Source organism: Falco peregrinus, chromosome 6 (assembly GCF_023634155.1).
Source record: "Falco peregrinus isolate bFalPer1 chromosome 6, bFalPer1.pri, whole genome shotgun sequence".
Lineage (NCBI taxonomy): Eukaryota > Metazoa > Chordata > Aves > Falconiformes > Falconidae > Falco > Falco peregrinus.
The window spans coordinates 57,929,074-57,945,668 of record NC_073726.1 but is presented as its reverse complement, the minus strand read 5'-3'; the positions used below and the strand labels follow the sequence as shown (position 1 = coordinate 57,945,668).

The 16,595-nt window shown below is 47.2% G+C and overlaps 1 protein-coding gene across 1 annotated transcript in view; it reads left to right on the top strand.

Annotated features, from left to right (window-relative positions):
• CACNA1I (calcium voltage-gated channel subunit alpha1 I) overlaps positions 1-16,376 on the top strand; it is a 91,660-nt gene extending 75,284 nt beyond the window's left edge. Inside the window, exons 28-35 of the mRNA XM_027780500.2 lie at positions 2,927-3,005; positions 3,584-3,705; positions 4,454-4,792; positions 5,429-5,575; positions 9,696-9,812; positions 10,179-10,347; positions 11,194-11,390; positions 13,235-16,376. Coding sequence (XP_027636301.2) covers positions 2,927-3,005; positions 3,584-3,705; positions 4,454-4,792; positions 5,429-5,575; positions 9,696-9,812; positions 10,179-10,347; positions 11,194-11,390; positions 13,235-13,936 — 1,872 coding nt within the window. The 3' untranslated portion in view covers positions 13,937-16,376. The remainder of the gene's footprint in view (positions 1-2,926; positions 3,006-3,583; positions 3,706-4,453; positions 4,793-5,428; positions 5,576-9,695; positions 9,813-10,178; positions 10,348-11,193; positions 11,391-13,234) is intronic.
• Positions 16,377-16,595: the final 219 nt, after the last annotated feature.

The following is a 16,595-nucleotide window of genomic DNA, read 5'->3' as shown; positions in this document are numbered from 1 at the left end:
TCAGACCATTCCCCTGGCAGGCCCTGAGCAGGCAGCTGTAATGCACGGTATCAAAATGCACAGGCATTTTTCAGTTGATTTATCAGCTAATGTGCCAGGCCTGGTGAGCGATGCAGGGCTGAGAATCAATCTGAAAACAGCACGAGTAGTTACCCAAGGAGCTTACTTTAATGTTGGTGACAGTAAATGTCAATCTGAATTAGAGGAATCTTATGACACAAAAGCAAGGAGGAAACACTGTGACCATTTATGGATCCTGAGCACTGTCTGATCTCCCATGCTTTTTATTAAACAACAATAATTTGTGATTTTATGTAATAATAATTGTATAATTCATATGTAGAATAGATAATTATATAATCATTCAGGGTAGTTGGGGGCTGGGTAGTTGGGGGATATACTGGACAATGAAAGAAACAGGAGAATAAGGGTGTTCTTATAGCAGACAGCTTTGCGCCAGTAATGTTTACTAGTTCTGGTTCTGCTGCCCCAGACTGGCTCAGTGCAGCTTCTTTGCACCTTGCTCTTTTCCATTCCAGGAGCCACCACAGCTGATTTTTCTCACGTGAGGATATGGAATGGAGCAGTCTCCAGATCCAGTGTCTGCATGTCTGTGGCATGTTTCTTCTGCAACCCAGATAAATGCACACAGCTATTAAGAGCTGACTGAAGTAGTATCCAGAAGCCCTTGGTCAGAGGACTCTGCAATATATTTGCACCTAAATGTTGAGACCAACTTCTGTCCCCAAAATATAGAGAATAAATGAGTGAGGATGAAACATTCATATCCCTGTCATGTAGATGGAGAAACTGAGTCATCAGGCAGTGAGGTGTTTTGCTCAGGATGGCAGAAAGCACAACTGGGACCTCAGCTCAAGCCTCTGAGCCCTGCTCTAGTCCTAGCCACAAACCACAAGTATATTCTTCCATATTTTATAAGTTCTGGGGTTTCTGTCTCACATTCATCTACAGCTTCTTTACTAACCAAGATGTTAGGTCAGATCTTCTGGATCGTCATTAATATCTGCCACAAAACCCTTGCAAGCAGATGTGTAAAGGTCTGGCCTCCAGGTATTCCCTGGAAGGTAATAACAAGCAGTGCTTAATTCTTCCAGCATCAAAGCCTGTGATCAATCCACTTCCTGTTGACTGGCTTTTGCTTCCTTCTGTAACAGGTTGACTTTAATACAGTTATATAATAGATGGATCAAAAGTCACTGCATTGTTAAAGTTGTGTTAAAATCTGCACTTAAAGAAGGACTAAAATCCCCCAGTTTTACTGCTAAAAGATTGAATTTAGTCTCCATATTTTATACGCTGGGTCTTCAGGGGACAATTGAATTATCTGTAATATTATTCTCCAAGATTTATTGGCTTTGCCAAAAGAAGCAGTTTAAAATAAGCTGTCCTTCCCCTTGCGCTTTTTCCTCCTCTCGACCTTTCTCTTTATGTTCCTAGACCACAGACTCACATCAGGGATTTTGGCTTGCTAATGGCATGTAAGGTATCGTCAGTTGTCCTGTTTCAGTTCCCTTCCTGCCTTTGTTATACTGCAACAATTCTTAATACTGAATAGAGTCTTAATTTTAAAAAGCCCTTTGGAAATTCAGCCCTTAGCTAAGTTTTATTAACTCTTTTTTTTTTTTCTTTTTTTCTTTTTTTTTTTTTAATGTCCTGTAGGCACAGACCCAGAGGTGTGTGTTCACAGCATTTACTGTGGTGTCATCAGAAACAATTCCTTCCACTGGGCATGTAGGGAGCCAGGATATGGCAGCCCAGGGGAGTGGGTGGGCTGAATCATTTATATCTCTCCTGAAACTGAATGGCACAGTGGCTGCAGTGACTAAATTAGACTCCTGAAGTGGATGATCCTAACAAAGGCCCAGTGACCGCATGCATTCAGACCAGACACTGTTCAGTTTTTCAGAAACACCCATATACCAGTTAGGGCCTTAATTTTTCCCTGCACTTCTGTCATTCCACCAACAGTGTGCTAACCGTTACTGGTACATTCTGTTCTGGTTCAGCCTACCTCTTCCAAAACCCCCTCCTGCTCCTCACATATAACCTGGCTGCCCCACATGCTGGGAGGCAGGAGATTCGGAGGCAAGCAGTGGTTTGGGAGAGTGAGGACTTGGCGGCAGTGCTTTTTAGCACTTTTTAGGTGATAGAAAAAAAATAAGACACTTTGCTGGTGGCACTGCTGCCTTTGTGCACCACAGAGCAGCAATCCCTGCGTTGGGGGTTTCCAAACAGCAGCTGCTGGAGGTCCAGAAATCAGGCTTTGACCTATCATTCACGAGATGCAAAGAAAGCTCTGCTTCCTCTCTTGACTCCTTCATAGTCTCCTCTTCCCTCTTCTCCTCGTCTCCATGCATTTCAGAAGCGCCTCTTTACCCTTCTTCCTTCCCACCTGCCTACTCCTTCCATAAGCCCTGTTGTAACCTATACATGTATCTGGTGCCTTGCCCAACCGTGCTTTGCCTGGTTCATGGCAGGAGCTGGTGTTCCTGTGTCCCTGCCTCTTTGGGGCACTGCTATTGCACTCTTCACTTGAGCATAAAACTTCAAGGGACTCGAGCGGTTTGGTGGGGCATATAGCACTGTAGGACGTATGCTGTAATTTGTAGCTTGTCCTTCACCCTGCTCCAATGTGCTTGTCTTCAGTGCGGCTGGAAACTGTACACTTTTGTCAGTCCTGACCACAGCTTGTGCTGGAGTGGAGGTAGCTGGGAAAAGAGCATCCTTCAAAGCCAGTTGCAACTGGTGCCATCACTGGTGATTTCCCCAGTGTTGAACAATTGTTTGGTTGCATTTGTACACTGGGAATTTGCTGCTGTTCTCTTCAGGCTTTGAAAGACAGAAACACTTCCCTGTACAGATGAAAGGGACTTTGGGGTAGGCTGACCATGCCGTTTGCTTTCAGGTGGGAAACCTTGGACTCCTTTTCATGCTCCTCTTCTTCATCTATGCCGCTCTAGGAGTGGAGCTCTTTGGAAAATTGGGTAAGTCTCAAGCAGACCATGCTCCAGTGCGAGTTACAGACCTGCTGGGAAACTGAGATTTCTCAAAATCAGTACTCATTCAATAAAGGGACTGAATTACTTGATGACCTCTGTTCTCCCTTATGTGTAATTGATAGAAGAGGAATTTCTCTCTAAATTGTTATTGTCCTAACAGCCTAACGAAATAAAAGCAGCATCTGGTTTCTCCTTCATTCTTAAACTTTTGCTTTTTCTGTACTGCCTACCTTGATACTGCCTCCAAGATTACAAGAAACTCAGGGAGAGTTTATTTACATATCTTGTCATGGAATATTGATCAAGAAGAAAGGCAGCACAATGACACATTGGGAGGATACTCCCGAGCAACTGAGTTATGCTGCCTGATATCCCAGGGCTGGGCCATCGGGGATTTCTGTGTATTGCTGGACAACAGCCAACTGTTGGGCAGGGTGCTGATGCCATTACCTGAGGTCTCCAGGCTGTGAGAAGCCTGAAGTCCCCTTCCCTGGTTCCTGCTGTTGATCTCTCAGGGCTGGCAGTGTGTCCTCCGCTGATAACCACGATCCCCTTCCTTTCAGTATGCAATGATGAGAACCCTTGCGAGGGCATGAGCCGCCACGCCACCTTTGAGAACTTCGGGATGGCCTTTCTCACACTCTTCCAGGTGTCCACAGGAGACAACTGGAACGGGATCATGAAGGTAACTGGGCCTCAGGGATGTGGATGTCCTTATTGTGGGGAAGGAGAAATCCTGACGGTGTGCTCTGTTCAGCAGTGCTTGGTCTAGAAATGGGAAGGAGCGCAGGAGCTGGGTTGCTAGATAAGGTCCCTGCTTGGGCCAGAATCTCCCTCCCCACCATGGTAACTCTGATCTGGGGCTCGTCTAGTCCTACAGACATCTGACTGAGAGAACTGCAGATTGTCCTTAAGAGGAACAAGAAGACTGTCCAGGCTAAGAGGGAATATCCACTGTTGTAAGGTCTATTATGAAAGCTGAGTGTGTGGTGGGCATGGCACCCATCTGCAGAGCTACCAGGGCCAAATATAATAAATACTTTCTTCCTTCAATGGACATGGAGAGAGGAAAGTTCTTTAAACACATATGGTGCTTTTGAGTCTGGATGGGAGAAGACAGTACCAGACTGCTAATTTTTGTTCTTGCTCATGTGTATGGGGGTATCAGTGGCAGCAACATGTGGTGGTCTGAAAGTAGTTTGTTTTGTACACCTTTGGACGTATTTGCTCTGAAGCAGAGAGCACGTGATCAGATAGTGTCCTAGGTTCTTTGAGGACCTCATGATCCCAGAGGGTGTGGGGCGATAGAAATGTTTGCCTTGTTATTTCATTGGCATCAGTGTTTTTTGACAGAAGGAGCAGCCAAGCTTGTATTCTTACTTTAGTCCTTCCTTCCTTGCATCGTTCCCTCTCAAACCCAACTTCCCCTCAAGGATACCTTGCGTGACTGCAGCCACGATGACAGAAGCTGCCTCAGCAACTTGCAGTTCATCTCCCCACTGTACTTTGTCAGCTTTGTGCTCACAGCCCAGTTTGTCCTCATCAATGTGGTGGTAGCTGTGCTCATGAAACATCTTGACGACAGCAACAAGGAGGCCCAGGAGGATGCAGAGATGGATGCTGAGATTGAGCTGGAAATTGCACATGGGCTGTGCTCCCGCAAGTCAGGCTCCTCAAATTCAGGACAGGGAAAAGGAGCAGGAAGTGGAGGAGGCGGTGGGAGAACAGATCCTGAAGGACGTCTATGCATGAGATGTTACTCTCCAGCACAGGTGAGTATGCCTATGAGCTTACCAACCAGACTGCAGGAAGTAGCTGTGGGGAGAAGCTGGGCAGCCTAGATGACTGAGGGCTTAGCAGTAGTAGACACTTCCACCTGATGATGAGAGGTTTGCTTTCAGCAGTAGACTTACGAGTTGGTAGCATTGTGTAGGGACAAGGCTGTAACAGCAGTGGGTTCTGTTCGTTGTCATTGTGTAGGAACCTGAGGGCCAGCAGAGGAGGGGTGGAGCAGATCAGTTGAAGGTGTGCTAGGAACAAATTTGAGAGAGGAGCTCAGGAGAAGAGAGTGAGAGAATGGCAGATCAGTAGTGAGGCACTCCAGCAGAGCTGGAAGACAGGCATGAGCAGTGCCGTGGTGCACTGACAGTGAGTGAAGACAGTTGTGTCATTCCCCTCCCCCCCCCCCCCCCCCTTTTTTTTTTTTTGCACTGAACTCCGGCACCTTTACACACCCTAAGGAGCAAATACTCCCCCAGTGACCCTGTGCAGGTACCTGCAGAACAAGGTGCTGCTCCAGCTGAGTCAGGGTGGAGAACCCAGCCCCAAATTCACATGAAAATCTGAAGCAAAACACTCGGCATTCTTAAAATGACCTCTCCCATCCTCCCCCCTTTCTTGTCCCCTAGGAGAACTTATGGCTGGACAGTGTCTCTTTAATTATTAAGGACTCCTTCGACGGGGAGTTAATGATCATCGATAACCTATCGGGCTCCGTCTTCCATCATTACTCCTCGCCGGCCATGTGCGAGAAGTGTAACCATGACAAGCAAGAGGTAACCTGCGTACGAGGATGCGTGAGGGGACTCTCCCCCCCAAGACCTGCACACCCATGCCCACATGCCCGCAGGTCATCTGATGTGTGCTCCTGGCTGTGGATTGTGTAGACAGACAGCTTGTTGACCTGTGTTTGTCATCTGTCATGAATCGCTGATACTGTCTCTAGTACAGGCCTGCCCTCCTTAGCCACGGGGGAACTCTTGAGGTGGTGGAAAGATGAGATATGCCAGGACGCAGGTCAGGAGGGACTGAATGAACTATAAAGAAATGACTATGAAGGCATCCTGGCAGCTCTTGTTGTGTTCAATTCTGCAAGAAAAGCAGAGGTTCAAGCTCATGTTGTATGGACAACTCAAAGAATCTCACCCCAATGACAGCACTTGGGGGCAATTCAGTGAGAGATTTAATCATGTGTTTTGTCTTCATTTTAAGCTTGTGTTTGCTTATTCCCTATTGAGGTCAATGAATTAAGCACATGCTTAAATGCTTTGTTGAATAGTCACCGCCTGTGAGCAAGGATTGGTTTGTGGTGAAAACCAGTTAATTAGTTTGAGCAAAAATTACATAAAAATGGGCCCACTGAGAAAGTTTGAGAGTCTCTTTTCTGATGTAGAGCCTGTTGGCTACAAAGGATTTGTTGTTAAGAGCAGGACATCAGATGGCTTAGAGTTGTGCTTCTAAAGTTAGTAGACGCTTTGGAAAACTTCCCTAAGCAATTAGTCTTTTCAGGTTGTGAAACTTCAGGAGCAAAGTAGTCTGGGAGAAGTTAGGTGAGTAGCAGATTTAATTTTGTTCCTGAAATAATTTGATTGTATTTAAGTGCTGTGATTGTGGTCAGACTTGTAACAGTAGTGTGACTCATCTGACAGTAAATCAGTACATCAGTGGCATTCTCCACCATCTCCTTCCCCATAACTAACCTGATGTGTTGCTATTGCTTATAAAGAAACCAGGCAGCCTGGGAAGAGAGCTCTCACTGGCAAATTACTCTATCCATGTTTGAAGAAAACAGTATTTTGTTTGGCTTCAGATGCCTAATTCTGATGCTCCGATTTTTTTTTAGCCTTTCAGCCATCTGCTTGTCTCGTAGCTTCCCTTTGCAAGTATCGAATTTTGAGTGTTGCTGTAGTTCATCAGTACTGCAACACTTCACACATGGATGCTGCTTTAATGCAGCCAAATAACTAGTTTTCAATTAACTGCTATTTCCATTGTTTTACTTAAGTCCTTATATTCAAGAATCGGTGCTCAGCCTTCTCAGAAAATCAGGTCTTCTAAGGCATTCCAGAATTACTACCCCAAAATTAAGTCATTTGCATCTAGTTTGCTGCATTTGAAAACCTTCCAGAACTTCAGTACCCTGCCTAGGGATGAAGACAACAACAGATTTTTCTTACCTTCCCATCAAGGAAACTAGACAGTAAAATCTTTTAAATGCAACCCACAGCCACAGCAAAGAGTTTAACAGAATAATCAGAACCAAAGAATTATTCTTAGGTCATCTTTTCTAATGGCTGTTATAGAGACATAAATTATTTTTCAAAATTGGTATTTCAATACATCTGAAATGTGGAACTTAAAAGAAACTACATCTGCAAGGATAATTTTAGAAGTAAAATGTAGATATTTTATTTCTGATCTTATGAATCAAAACTACAGCTCAGGATTTTAAGTCATGGTTGATCATGACCTTCTCTTCATATTTCATAGTATAAAAAACATTGAGGAAATTCCAACAAGAAAACACTACATGGAGTCAGAAAGTTTTCAACAAAACAGTTTTTATCCAGTCCAATACATGTGTTTTCGAAAACAGTATGCTTGCTGCCCATCAAATCACCCTTGTCCCTGCCCTGTAGACAAAAATCACATATTAGCCAAAAATGTTCACTGCCGTTTCGTTTCCAGTTTAATCTGTCAAGATGCTGAGCACAGTGGATGGACACAACACTTAAACATATGCTCAGAGGTATTAATGTGTGCTAAGCTTTTTGTTGCGTTGAGTAGAAATGCTCAATGTCTTTCCCAGTTATGCTGCTGGCGTCTTATTTTCAAACCAATTATTTGTACAATTAAGGATTTTTGTAATCATGGGTCTCTGTTTTTAAAGATATAACTGCAACTAGTTATTTTCTGAGGGATATGTGTGCACAGTTCATAGTCTCAGGTTGATGTCCCTGGCAGTTTTCATGGATTGTGCACCTAGTGAACAGCCCCTTCTCCCCCGCTGCAATTTAAAAAAATTTTTGTTCCTCATCTTTAGTCAGAAGATTTTAAAATATTCTGCAGTAAGGGAAACTACAAGAACAAACCATCTTTTTTTTTTCTCATACCGCTAACCTCTTCTCTTGTCATTGCTGTCCTTTCACTCTTGGGCTGGTTGACAGTTAGACATCTGTGTATTGGTGGCTGATAGTGTGTTTAGCCAGTGGCCAGAGTTTGCCAGTGAGCAGCAGTGAACCGTGTTTCCACCCATGTCATTTAACTGTTCATTACTTTGCTGATTGTGGTTTTTGTATAGATCCCAGGGTGGCTAGAATTTGTGAGCCAGCAGTTCAGTGAAGAACGGACTATTCTGACTTTTGTTAACCCCCTTTTTTATGGATGGAGAAGGTAGCTGCAGATGTTATCACATTTCACGCTTGTGTCTGTACAATTACAGCTGTAAGGCTGTTCTGGTGTAACAAGCACTTAGGCGAGTAATGGATGAGTACGCACGTTAAGTGGGACTGAATGAAGACTGTGTTTCTCTACGCAAGTAGTTGCTGACTGGTGACTGTGTAGCGTGCTTGACATAACTTCATTGTGTGCTCTCTGGTGCATCTGCGCTCTGAGTTGTTGGCTTGGACTCTCTTCATGGTTGAACAGCACGATGTTCCTATGTCAAATAATATCCCAAATAAGGATGGCATTTGTGCCCTTTACTTAAATCCAGCTCTGGTTTTCCACCCTGTTTGTTCCAAGTGCGTTATCCCTCAGATGGAGACCTCTTCCAGTCTCTGGCATTGGCACAAACCACGAAACTCCCAGCTCGAAGGAGTCATCTCTCCAAATGTTCCACCTGCTCTTATAGCACAAAAGCAGTACCCACCTCTTGCAAACATAAACACAAGGGAGGACAAGATAAATGGTCAGGAAGCAAGCTGTCCTGACTGAGACAACCCAGAATATAGCTCTCAAGAGTGTCAGGTGTTGGTGGTGGGAACTGGTGGGCCTCTAGAGACCAGTGACAGAAAGCCAAGCACAGGAGGGACAGAGCAGCTGCTAAGGTTACTAGAAAAAGGAGATGCTTTTCAAGCATTGTGGGAAAGAGATATCAGGCAGAGGGAAATTGAAAGCTTAGGGGAAAGAGGATGGGAGAAGGGCATGTGTAGTGTAAAACAGGCCAAAAGATGCAGCAAGGTCAGGCGTGGGACTCGAGTGGAGCTGGGGCTCAAGGATGAGAAAGATGCAGTGGTCAGACTTGGTTTCAGAAACCACAGGTATGAGTGTGGGGGACAGGTGAGTTTAGGGAGGGAGAGCAGGATGGGAGGTGGTGTTAGCTGAGATCTTGGGTAGGTTAGAGGGGAGGGGAGAGGGAAGACACAGGGAAACTGGAGGGGAAATAGGGTTTCAGTGGTGAAGGTAAGAGAATATGAAAAGCATGATACTGGCATGGACTGCAAGAGGCATGACTATCCCTGGAATGAAAGCATCTTCATGTTTAAGCAGGGCTGTCCATGGCACCTTCCGAGAGAGGGGTCCACTCCTTGTCCCTCAGCAGAGCAGGCCCTTGTCAGAGGCCTGAGGGAGCCCTCTCCCTGCCTGGCTTTACTTGCAGGGCCTTGTGCCAGCCGTACCGCTGGGGCAGATTCAGGACTCCTTCCTCCAGCTCTAGCACTAGAGGAGCATGGACGGGTGGTGGGCTGCTTGCAGATCATATGCTCAGCCTTGCTTAAAAAGTGGATTCTCCTGCTCAGCCCAGGTCTGGGTTAGGCAGTATCTGATGTATCCAAGGAATATAACCTGAAATTGATCTTGGGTCTACAGGCTCTCATTTGTCCACCACAAACAGTGTGACTGCTTGAAATGTGGATGTCAGACATGACCCGTGACAGCTCCTTTCCCTTCCTGCAGGTCCAGCTGGCTGAAATGGAAGCATTATCCCTCAACTCAGACAAGTCCTCTTCCATCCTTCTAGGAGATGAGTCAGACAATCGCAGCACTTCTCAGCTGAGTCCTAAGGAGATCAAGGTTAGCCTCAGGCAGTTATGGGCATGTTATGCCATGTGCTGTGTTTCTGCCCCTGCTTATTTGAAGTGCTCTGTATTCATCCAAGTGTCCCTGCTGAGGAATATAAATTTTGGTCACTCTTCAAGAGCTTCTCCATAGAGACATATCATGGGGAAGGATTTGAGGAGAGAAGGGGGATGTATATTTTTAGAAGTTCTCTTTACTGCTGTCAGTAACTTCCTCTGAATGAGCCTAAATTTAGGGTATTTGGGCTGGAAACCTAAGCATCCCTTAGCTAGTTTGAAGGTGTCTTCAGAATCAGCCCTCCTTGAGCCTTTGACAAGTCTGCTGTGTCATCTGCCATTAAACTTCACTTATTTTTTCCAGCAGGATAGCCAGGACAGCCCTGACTCCAATGGGGTAGGCAATGTGGGGGAATGCCTGCTCCCAGTATCCAGTGCAGATGGCTCTACGAACCCAGACAGTTACCTGTGTGAAAAGGAGAACACTTCTTTCAACTCTGTCCAGTCTTGGCTAAAGCATGAAAGTACCAAAGGTGAGCACAGCTCTCCTCATTCTCTGGGTCTGCTGAAAGCATGGGTTGGTTCAGCTAACCTGCCTTTCTCCTGCTGCCTCCCTGCCAGGAATGCAGTTAGTGTGATGTGGAGTTACACTAACCAAGAGTTAGCTTTCAGTTTGCCAGGCTTCAGGAATGGAGTGAGGAGAATTTCCTTCTTTTGCTGCTAGACCTTATATCCTCCTCAGTCTTGACTATCTGAAGGATCATGAAGAAGCCGATTCCCATTCACAGCAGTGTACCCATGCAGGGTCAGAGAAGAGAGGGGACAGAGTCCCCTGATGAACCAGCCGGATGAACTGTGCTCGCTCATCACGGTAAAATCTGGCTGCCCCCTGAGACCAGGCTCCTCAGGGTCAGGGAACATGTAATACGTGTCTGCCCTTGGTGCAAGTGCTCCAGGTTCTACTCTTGAGCACACTCTGATGTCCTGTGGTCCCCAGGTTTCCCAAACTGCCGGTTTATTTATCTCCCTTTGTCCCTTGCCTTGCAGGATCTGGGATGAAAGTCCTCTGGCAGTGATGCACACAGAACATTTCTCTGCGAACGCAGAGGGAGAGGCAAACTAGGCTGTTGCTTTATAGCTCTGAGCTATGTTATACCTTCTGGATCTGGTGCAGGTTTTGGTCCTTGTGTAGAAAGTGTGAACACTAGACTGAGACTTCTTGGCCAGGAGTGTGTGTTACTAAATGTCCTCTGTACACTAGACTTCCAGGACACTTGGTATACAGCAGCAAAAGTACTAAATCAAATCAAAGGACTCTTCAACTTCTTGTTTTTTTTCTGTTTCTGTTCTCCTTCCCATTTCTTTTGATGTTTTGTCAGTTCCTCCCAGCCCCTTCTCTCCAGGTGCGTCTTGCCCTCTGTTGCCTGTACCAGCAGAATTTTTCCACCCAGCCATCTCTGCCACCCAGACAGGGCCTGAGAAAGTATCATGTCCACAGAACCTTCCTAAGATCTCTCTGCAAGGCTCATGGGCATCACTGAGATCTCCGAGTGTGAACTGCTCACTTCTTCATCAGGTGAGGGCCTCCGCTTCCCTCTGTTGAGAAAGCTTGATCTTCACATCACGCCCAAATAGAGGGGGCTGAATGGAGTGGATGGCAGAGGAAGAAGAGAGGTAGCTGTGGCCATGGGCTGGGCAACCTGGCTCTGACCTACTGGAGGAGCACAGTGGACTGCAGAGTGCAGGAGAGCCAGGGAGGAAAGAGGGTTGTATAGCAAAGGGGTGGTTGTATAGCTCTCACCCCCTGAAATCATCTATTCTTCTGCTTTAGATTAAAAAATAACTTGATAGCTGCAGCTAGCCCCACATAAAGATGAAATCACATCACCTTTTAGCTCACTCCAGGGTCCCCTGCAACAAGTGTGCTGCAGACACCTGCATGCACAGCAGCCACAGTGTGAGCCAGGGAGATGACAGCCGCCTCAGCTCCTCTTGGCGCCGTGACTCCAGATCACGCACCTTCTTGTTTGGAACAGGCTCCTCTCCACCTACCTCCTCCACAGCCCTTCGTGCCACATCCACACACTGCATCCCTGAGCTCACTGTTTTCTCCTGCCCACTTAGCTCTTACATCCCAGCAAAGTGCTATCTCTTTCTGAAAAGGCAGCTATTTCTCACTAATGAAAGAAAAGAATAAAAGTGTTGAGGGAAGATCAAGTGTTTCTGAAGAGTAGAGGAGACAGAGGTCAAAGTCCAGTAGAGGTCCCTGTTATTTTCTTGGAAGATACTCCACAAACAATTCCTGTTGGAGGAGTACAAGGACACTCTATTCCAGACAAACTAAAAAATAGAAATAAAATCATATGTTATCCAGTTCTATGTGACAGACACTGTTGGCACAATACAAATGTGTATAAATTCACCAAGGATAAATTTAGCTTTGAGCTGAGACCGCTGAGTTGTTGCGGTGTTGAAACTTCAAGTATAAGTTTAGACATGAAGAGAAAGAGCTCCGGAGCTGGCGTACCACTGGGGCAAAAGTGCTGAACACTTGTAAAGGAGAAATCGGTAAACTGATTACATGATGCAGACTGTATTGAACAGCTGTGGTTCAGGAGACTGCTTCCAGTCCTGCATGCACCATTCCCAGTGCTGTGTCCCAGTGATGATCTCCTGGAGCAGACCAGTTTCCTAGGAACAACTGAAATGCAGCTCAACTATAACTGAGCCTTGATACAAGGAAATTAAGGCTGTTCCCTGCTGGAAGGGGACCCCAACTTTCTGCCCTACATACCATCACTGCCACTAGTGCTGGTCAGAAGAACCATGAGGCCTCTTTTCTCTTCCCAAACATTGCTGATTTTTTTAATGAGAAGAGGTCTCTGTACAGGGCCTAAGGTCAATGTGCAGAAACCCCATTACTTCCGACCAGCTGATGGTTTTGATGTGTCTGCAGCCTGTGTGGCAGGTTCACAGGGAAGCCAAGAGCAAGGACCCACAGGGATTCTTGGCTCTGCTGCCTACTGGACCACCAGTGGTTAGGGACAACCCAGTGGTGAGAGCTGTAGAGCTCGCAGCAGATCCAGCAACCCTTCCTTTTGGTGAAACATTTCACATGGGAGAGGAAGATTAATTCTGGAGCAGAATGAAATCAGAGCTTAAAATATTGAAATCTTTCCTCCTGCCCTGGAAGGGAATTACCTGGTGCTTTGTATCATTGCTCAGGTGGCTTATAACTGCCCTCCCCAGCAGAGAACAGCAAGAGAGGAATTGGCGTTTTTTTCCCTTTTTTTATAATTGTGGTTTATTTTCACACCCCAAATAGCTTTAAAAAAAAAAAAAAAAAAAAAGTCGGCAAAGTGTCTTGCCTCCTGCCCATCTCTCTCCTGAGACCTGTATTTTTGCACTCCTGCTCCCCAGGCCCCTGAGAGCGATACCTCGCTGGACAGCCGGAGCAGCAGCTCGGCAGGCAGCTTGCAGACCACACTGGAGGACAGCCTCAACCTCAGCGACTCTCCTCAGTGCACCCTGGACCTCCCGGTGGCTCTGTGCCCTGTGCCAGCTGCCAGCAGCCAAAGACCCTTGGCAGCCCCCCTCTCCCCCACCTCTCGCCACCGGAGCCTGCGGGGCAGGGGGCTCTTCAGCCTGCGAAGCATCTGTCGTCACCAGCGCAGTCACAGCAGCGGCGGGAGCACCAGCCCTGGCTGCACCCACCACGACTCCATGGACCCCTCGGATGAGGAGGGGGCAGGCAGCAGCTTGCGGGGGGGTGGCAACAACAGTGAGCCTTTTGAGACCCTCAGCAGCCTCTCGCTGACCTCACTTTTCTCACCCCCACCGCCGGGGCTGACGCTGGTGAAGAAGTGCAGCAGCACCAGCAGCCTCCATACCAGCCCCTCGCCGCGTCGCCCTGCTGTCCACCACGCCAAGCCCTTCTACACCGTTGACCCCCGGGGCTTCCTCTCAATGCCCTCCTGGGTGACAGACTTCTGCAAGGACACCCCATCGCCCAGGGGAGGAGAAGACCCAGATGGCCCAGGCAGACTGGGAACAGGGGACCACGGCTCCCCGCTCCCATCTAAGCTGGAGCTGGGTGACGGAGTCAGCAAGAGGAACAGATGAGGGTCCCTGGGGCGCAGGGAGGGAGTGTTTGGTCTCTGGCACGGGGAGCATGTTTCACTAGTTTCTCCCCAGCGGCAATTCCAAAGGATTTGCAGGAAAAAGAACCAGGCAAACAAAAATTTATAAATATATATATATACGTAAATATATATATATATACATATATATATATAAAAAATAAATACTCTGGTACCGTACCTCAGAGGCATGGGAGAGTGCAAGCAATATGGGGACAGTCCTGCCCAAGGGCGTGACCTGGACTATCACCGCAGAGACTATAGTGACAAAAGGCCATGGGGCAGGGAGGGACAGGACCCTCCAGCCAGAACTGCCGCGTGGCAGCTGTTTAGTTATATACATATACATATACAGAGAGATTGATTTATTTATTTTTTTTACTGAGAGATTATGAATTTCAGAAAGTGCTAAAGAGGAACAAGCAAACAGGGGCTGAAGAAGGTGCTACACCAAACTAGGAGGGAGAGGGCGAAGGGAAGGGAAGCAGGGTGAGCAGTGAGGGAAGAATATCTGGGGTTTGCCTCGCCTGTTTCTGGGAACTTCCTTATTGTCCATACTTCCATTTCAAACATTAAAAATCGTGGGCCAGATCTTCAGGTCGAGCGTAAATTGGCAAAATGCAATTGTGTGCTTCTGTTGGTGTAAAGCAGCAGAGCTCTGGCTTGAGGTGGATTCATGCTGATTTACAGCAGGTGAAAATCTGGCCCCAGCAGCAGGGAAAAGCAAACAGCCATGGAGCACAGGAAACGTTTTGAGGTGAAAAGCCTTGCTTCGAAGGGAATGTGTGAGCACAGCAGGCAAGCTCATGGGAGGAGGGGATGGAGGCTCCATGGCATGTTTTTGTGGTTGTTTTTTTGGGGTTTGTTTCTTTCATTTTCCAAAGAAAGAAAACTGCTAAGGGAAAAGAAATTACAAGATATGTAGGGAAATCTGGAGTGGGAGAGACAGGGTGAAAGGGGAGGGGGAGGTCAGAAGGGGAGACAAAATTGAACTTTTCCCCCTTTCATTTGCAGTAATTGTGATATTTTATTTTAGAAGCCCAAAGGTGCAAAAATCATCTCTAGAGAAACCTATCTGTTATTTTTGTATCTATAGCTATATATATTAAAAGAAAATAAAACCTAGAATTTAAAAAAAGACAAATAAAAGCAAAGGGAGCTTCAGCAACACAAAATATAGTCAGTCCCCTGGCCAAGGGCTAGCCCTGTTCCAAGTCCCGCCGAGAAGACCCTACAAGAACATCCTTATCTCAGTGGTGGCTCTGCCTCCTCTCCAGCACATCACCTTCAACTTCTGGCATTTTCCCGATGTGCATCAGTGTAGCTGGGACCAGAGTCCTGCTCAATGCCAACTGCGGACATGGAGAGCAGGGAATGTTGGCCTCTGTGTGTGTGTGTGTGCATGCAAATGTAAGGATGTTTGTGTGTGTTGTGTCCAGGCTGACTGGCTCACCAGCTAGGGAGGTGGCGGGGAAGGGAGTAGGAGAACTGCAGCTCTCCTTGCCTCTGCCTCGCAGGGGAGTGCGGCCGGGGAGGGCTGCGGTGTGGAGGGTGAAGGCAGACTGACTCCTTGAACCATGACCTGCTTCAGGATCCAGGATCTGGTCCCACAGACGTGATCTTCTCCTGGTGTGGCTCCAGCAAAGCCTCTGGAAGCTGCATGCCTCCTTGCCTTTCCAGCGGTATGGCTGCACATGTCTCCTTCCTGGCCAGGGCCAGCCTGGATCTCCTCCTACAGCAACTCCAAGGTTTTGTGCCCTTCCCACGTTTTCAGGTGGGTAGGAAAGCTGGCCCCCTGGGGGCCACAAAGAATTTCGGATGTCACCTGTCACCCCTGGGAAGCTCCACTAAGGTGTGTCAGAAAAGACAAGAGAAGAGCGGCAGGAGAGAGAGGTAGCAGTGCAGTGGAGACGGGAAGGTTTGGAGGCTGGGACATTGCTCAGAGAACGAGTGGGGCTTCCTCAGGGATTCCTGTCCCATTTTTTCCATCAGATCAAGAGGGCCCCTGCAGCCTGCCCAAAGCTCTCCCAGCTGGCATATGAAGCATTATGAAGTGGGCAGTACAAAACAGATGTTCCAGTTTTATTGTGACCTGCCTGATTTTTAAGCAGCTGCTGCATCTTACGAACTGGGGCTGTAAACAGTGAGCGCGTCAGATGGGACCAACAGCCAGAGAAAGGATAATTACTGTGTGGACTTGATTTATTTGCTGCAAGGAACGTTTGCTGTGTTGCAAGTGTGCACACTGACTGCAGGGAGATCAGGCCTGTGGGAGAGGACAGGAGAGCCTAGGTCCTTGTCCTTGCAGAAAGGATGCTGATCTAGATTTATTAAAGCAATAATAAGGGTCTTTAAATGCTTTTTTTGCACTGGTGGTTCTTTGGATGAGTTGCCCCTGCTTGCTTACCCGTGGGCAAAGGAGAGACATGACACGTGGTTTCACATCCTTGGGGAAAGAGGGCAGTCAGCCCACAAATGGCTGAACGATGAACTTGGGCTGCACAAGGCTTAGGCTCAAGCCCAGAGCTGCTTTGAAGCCAGGGGTAGTGCTTGCCAACAAGACCCAAACAGTTAAAACCCATCCAAACCGCAGACCATGCAATGCATAGAGCGTTTCCTGGAAGATGGCCACAATGGGACTT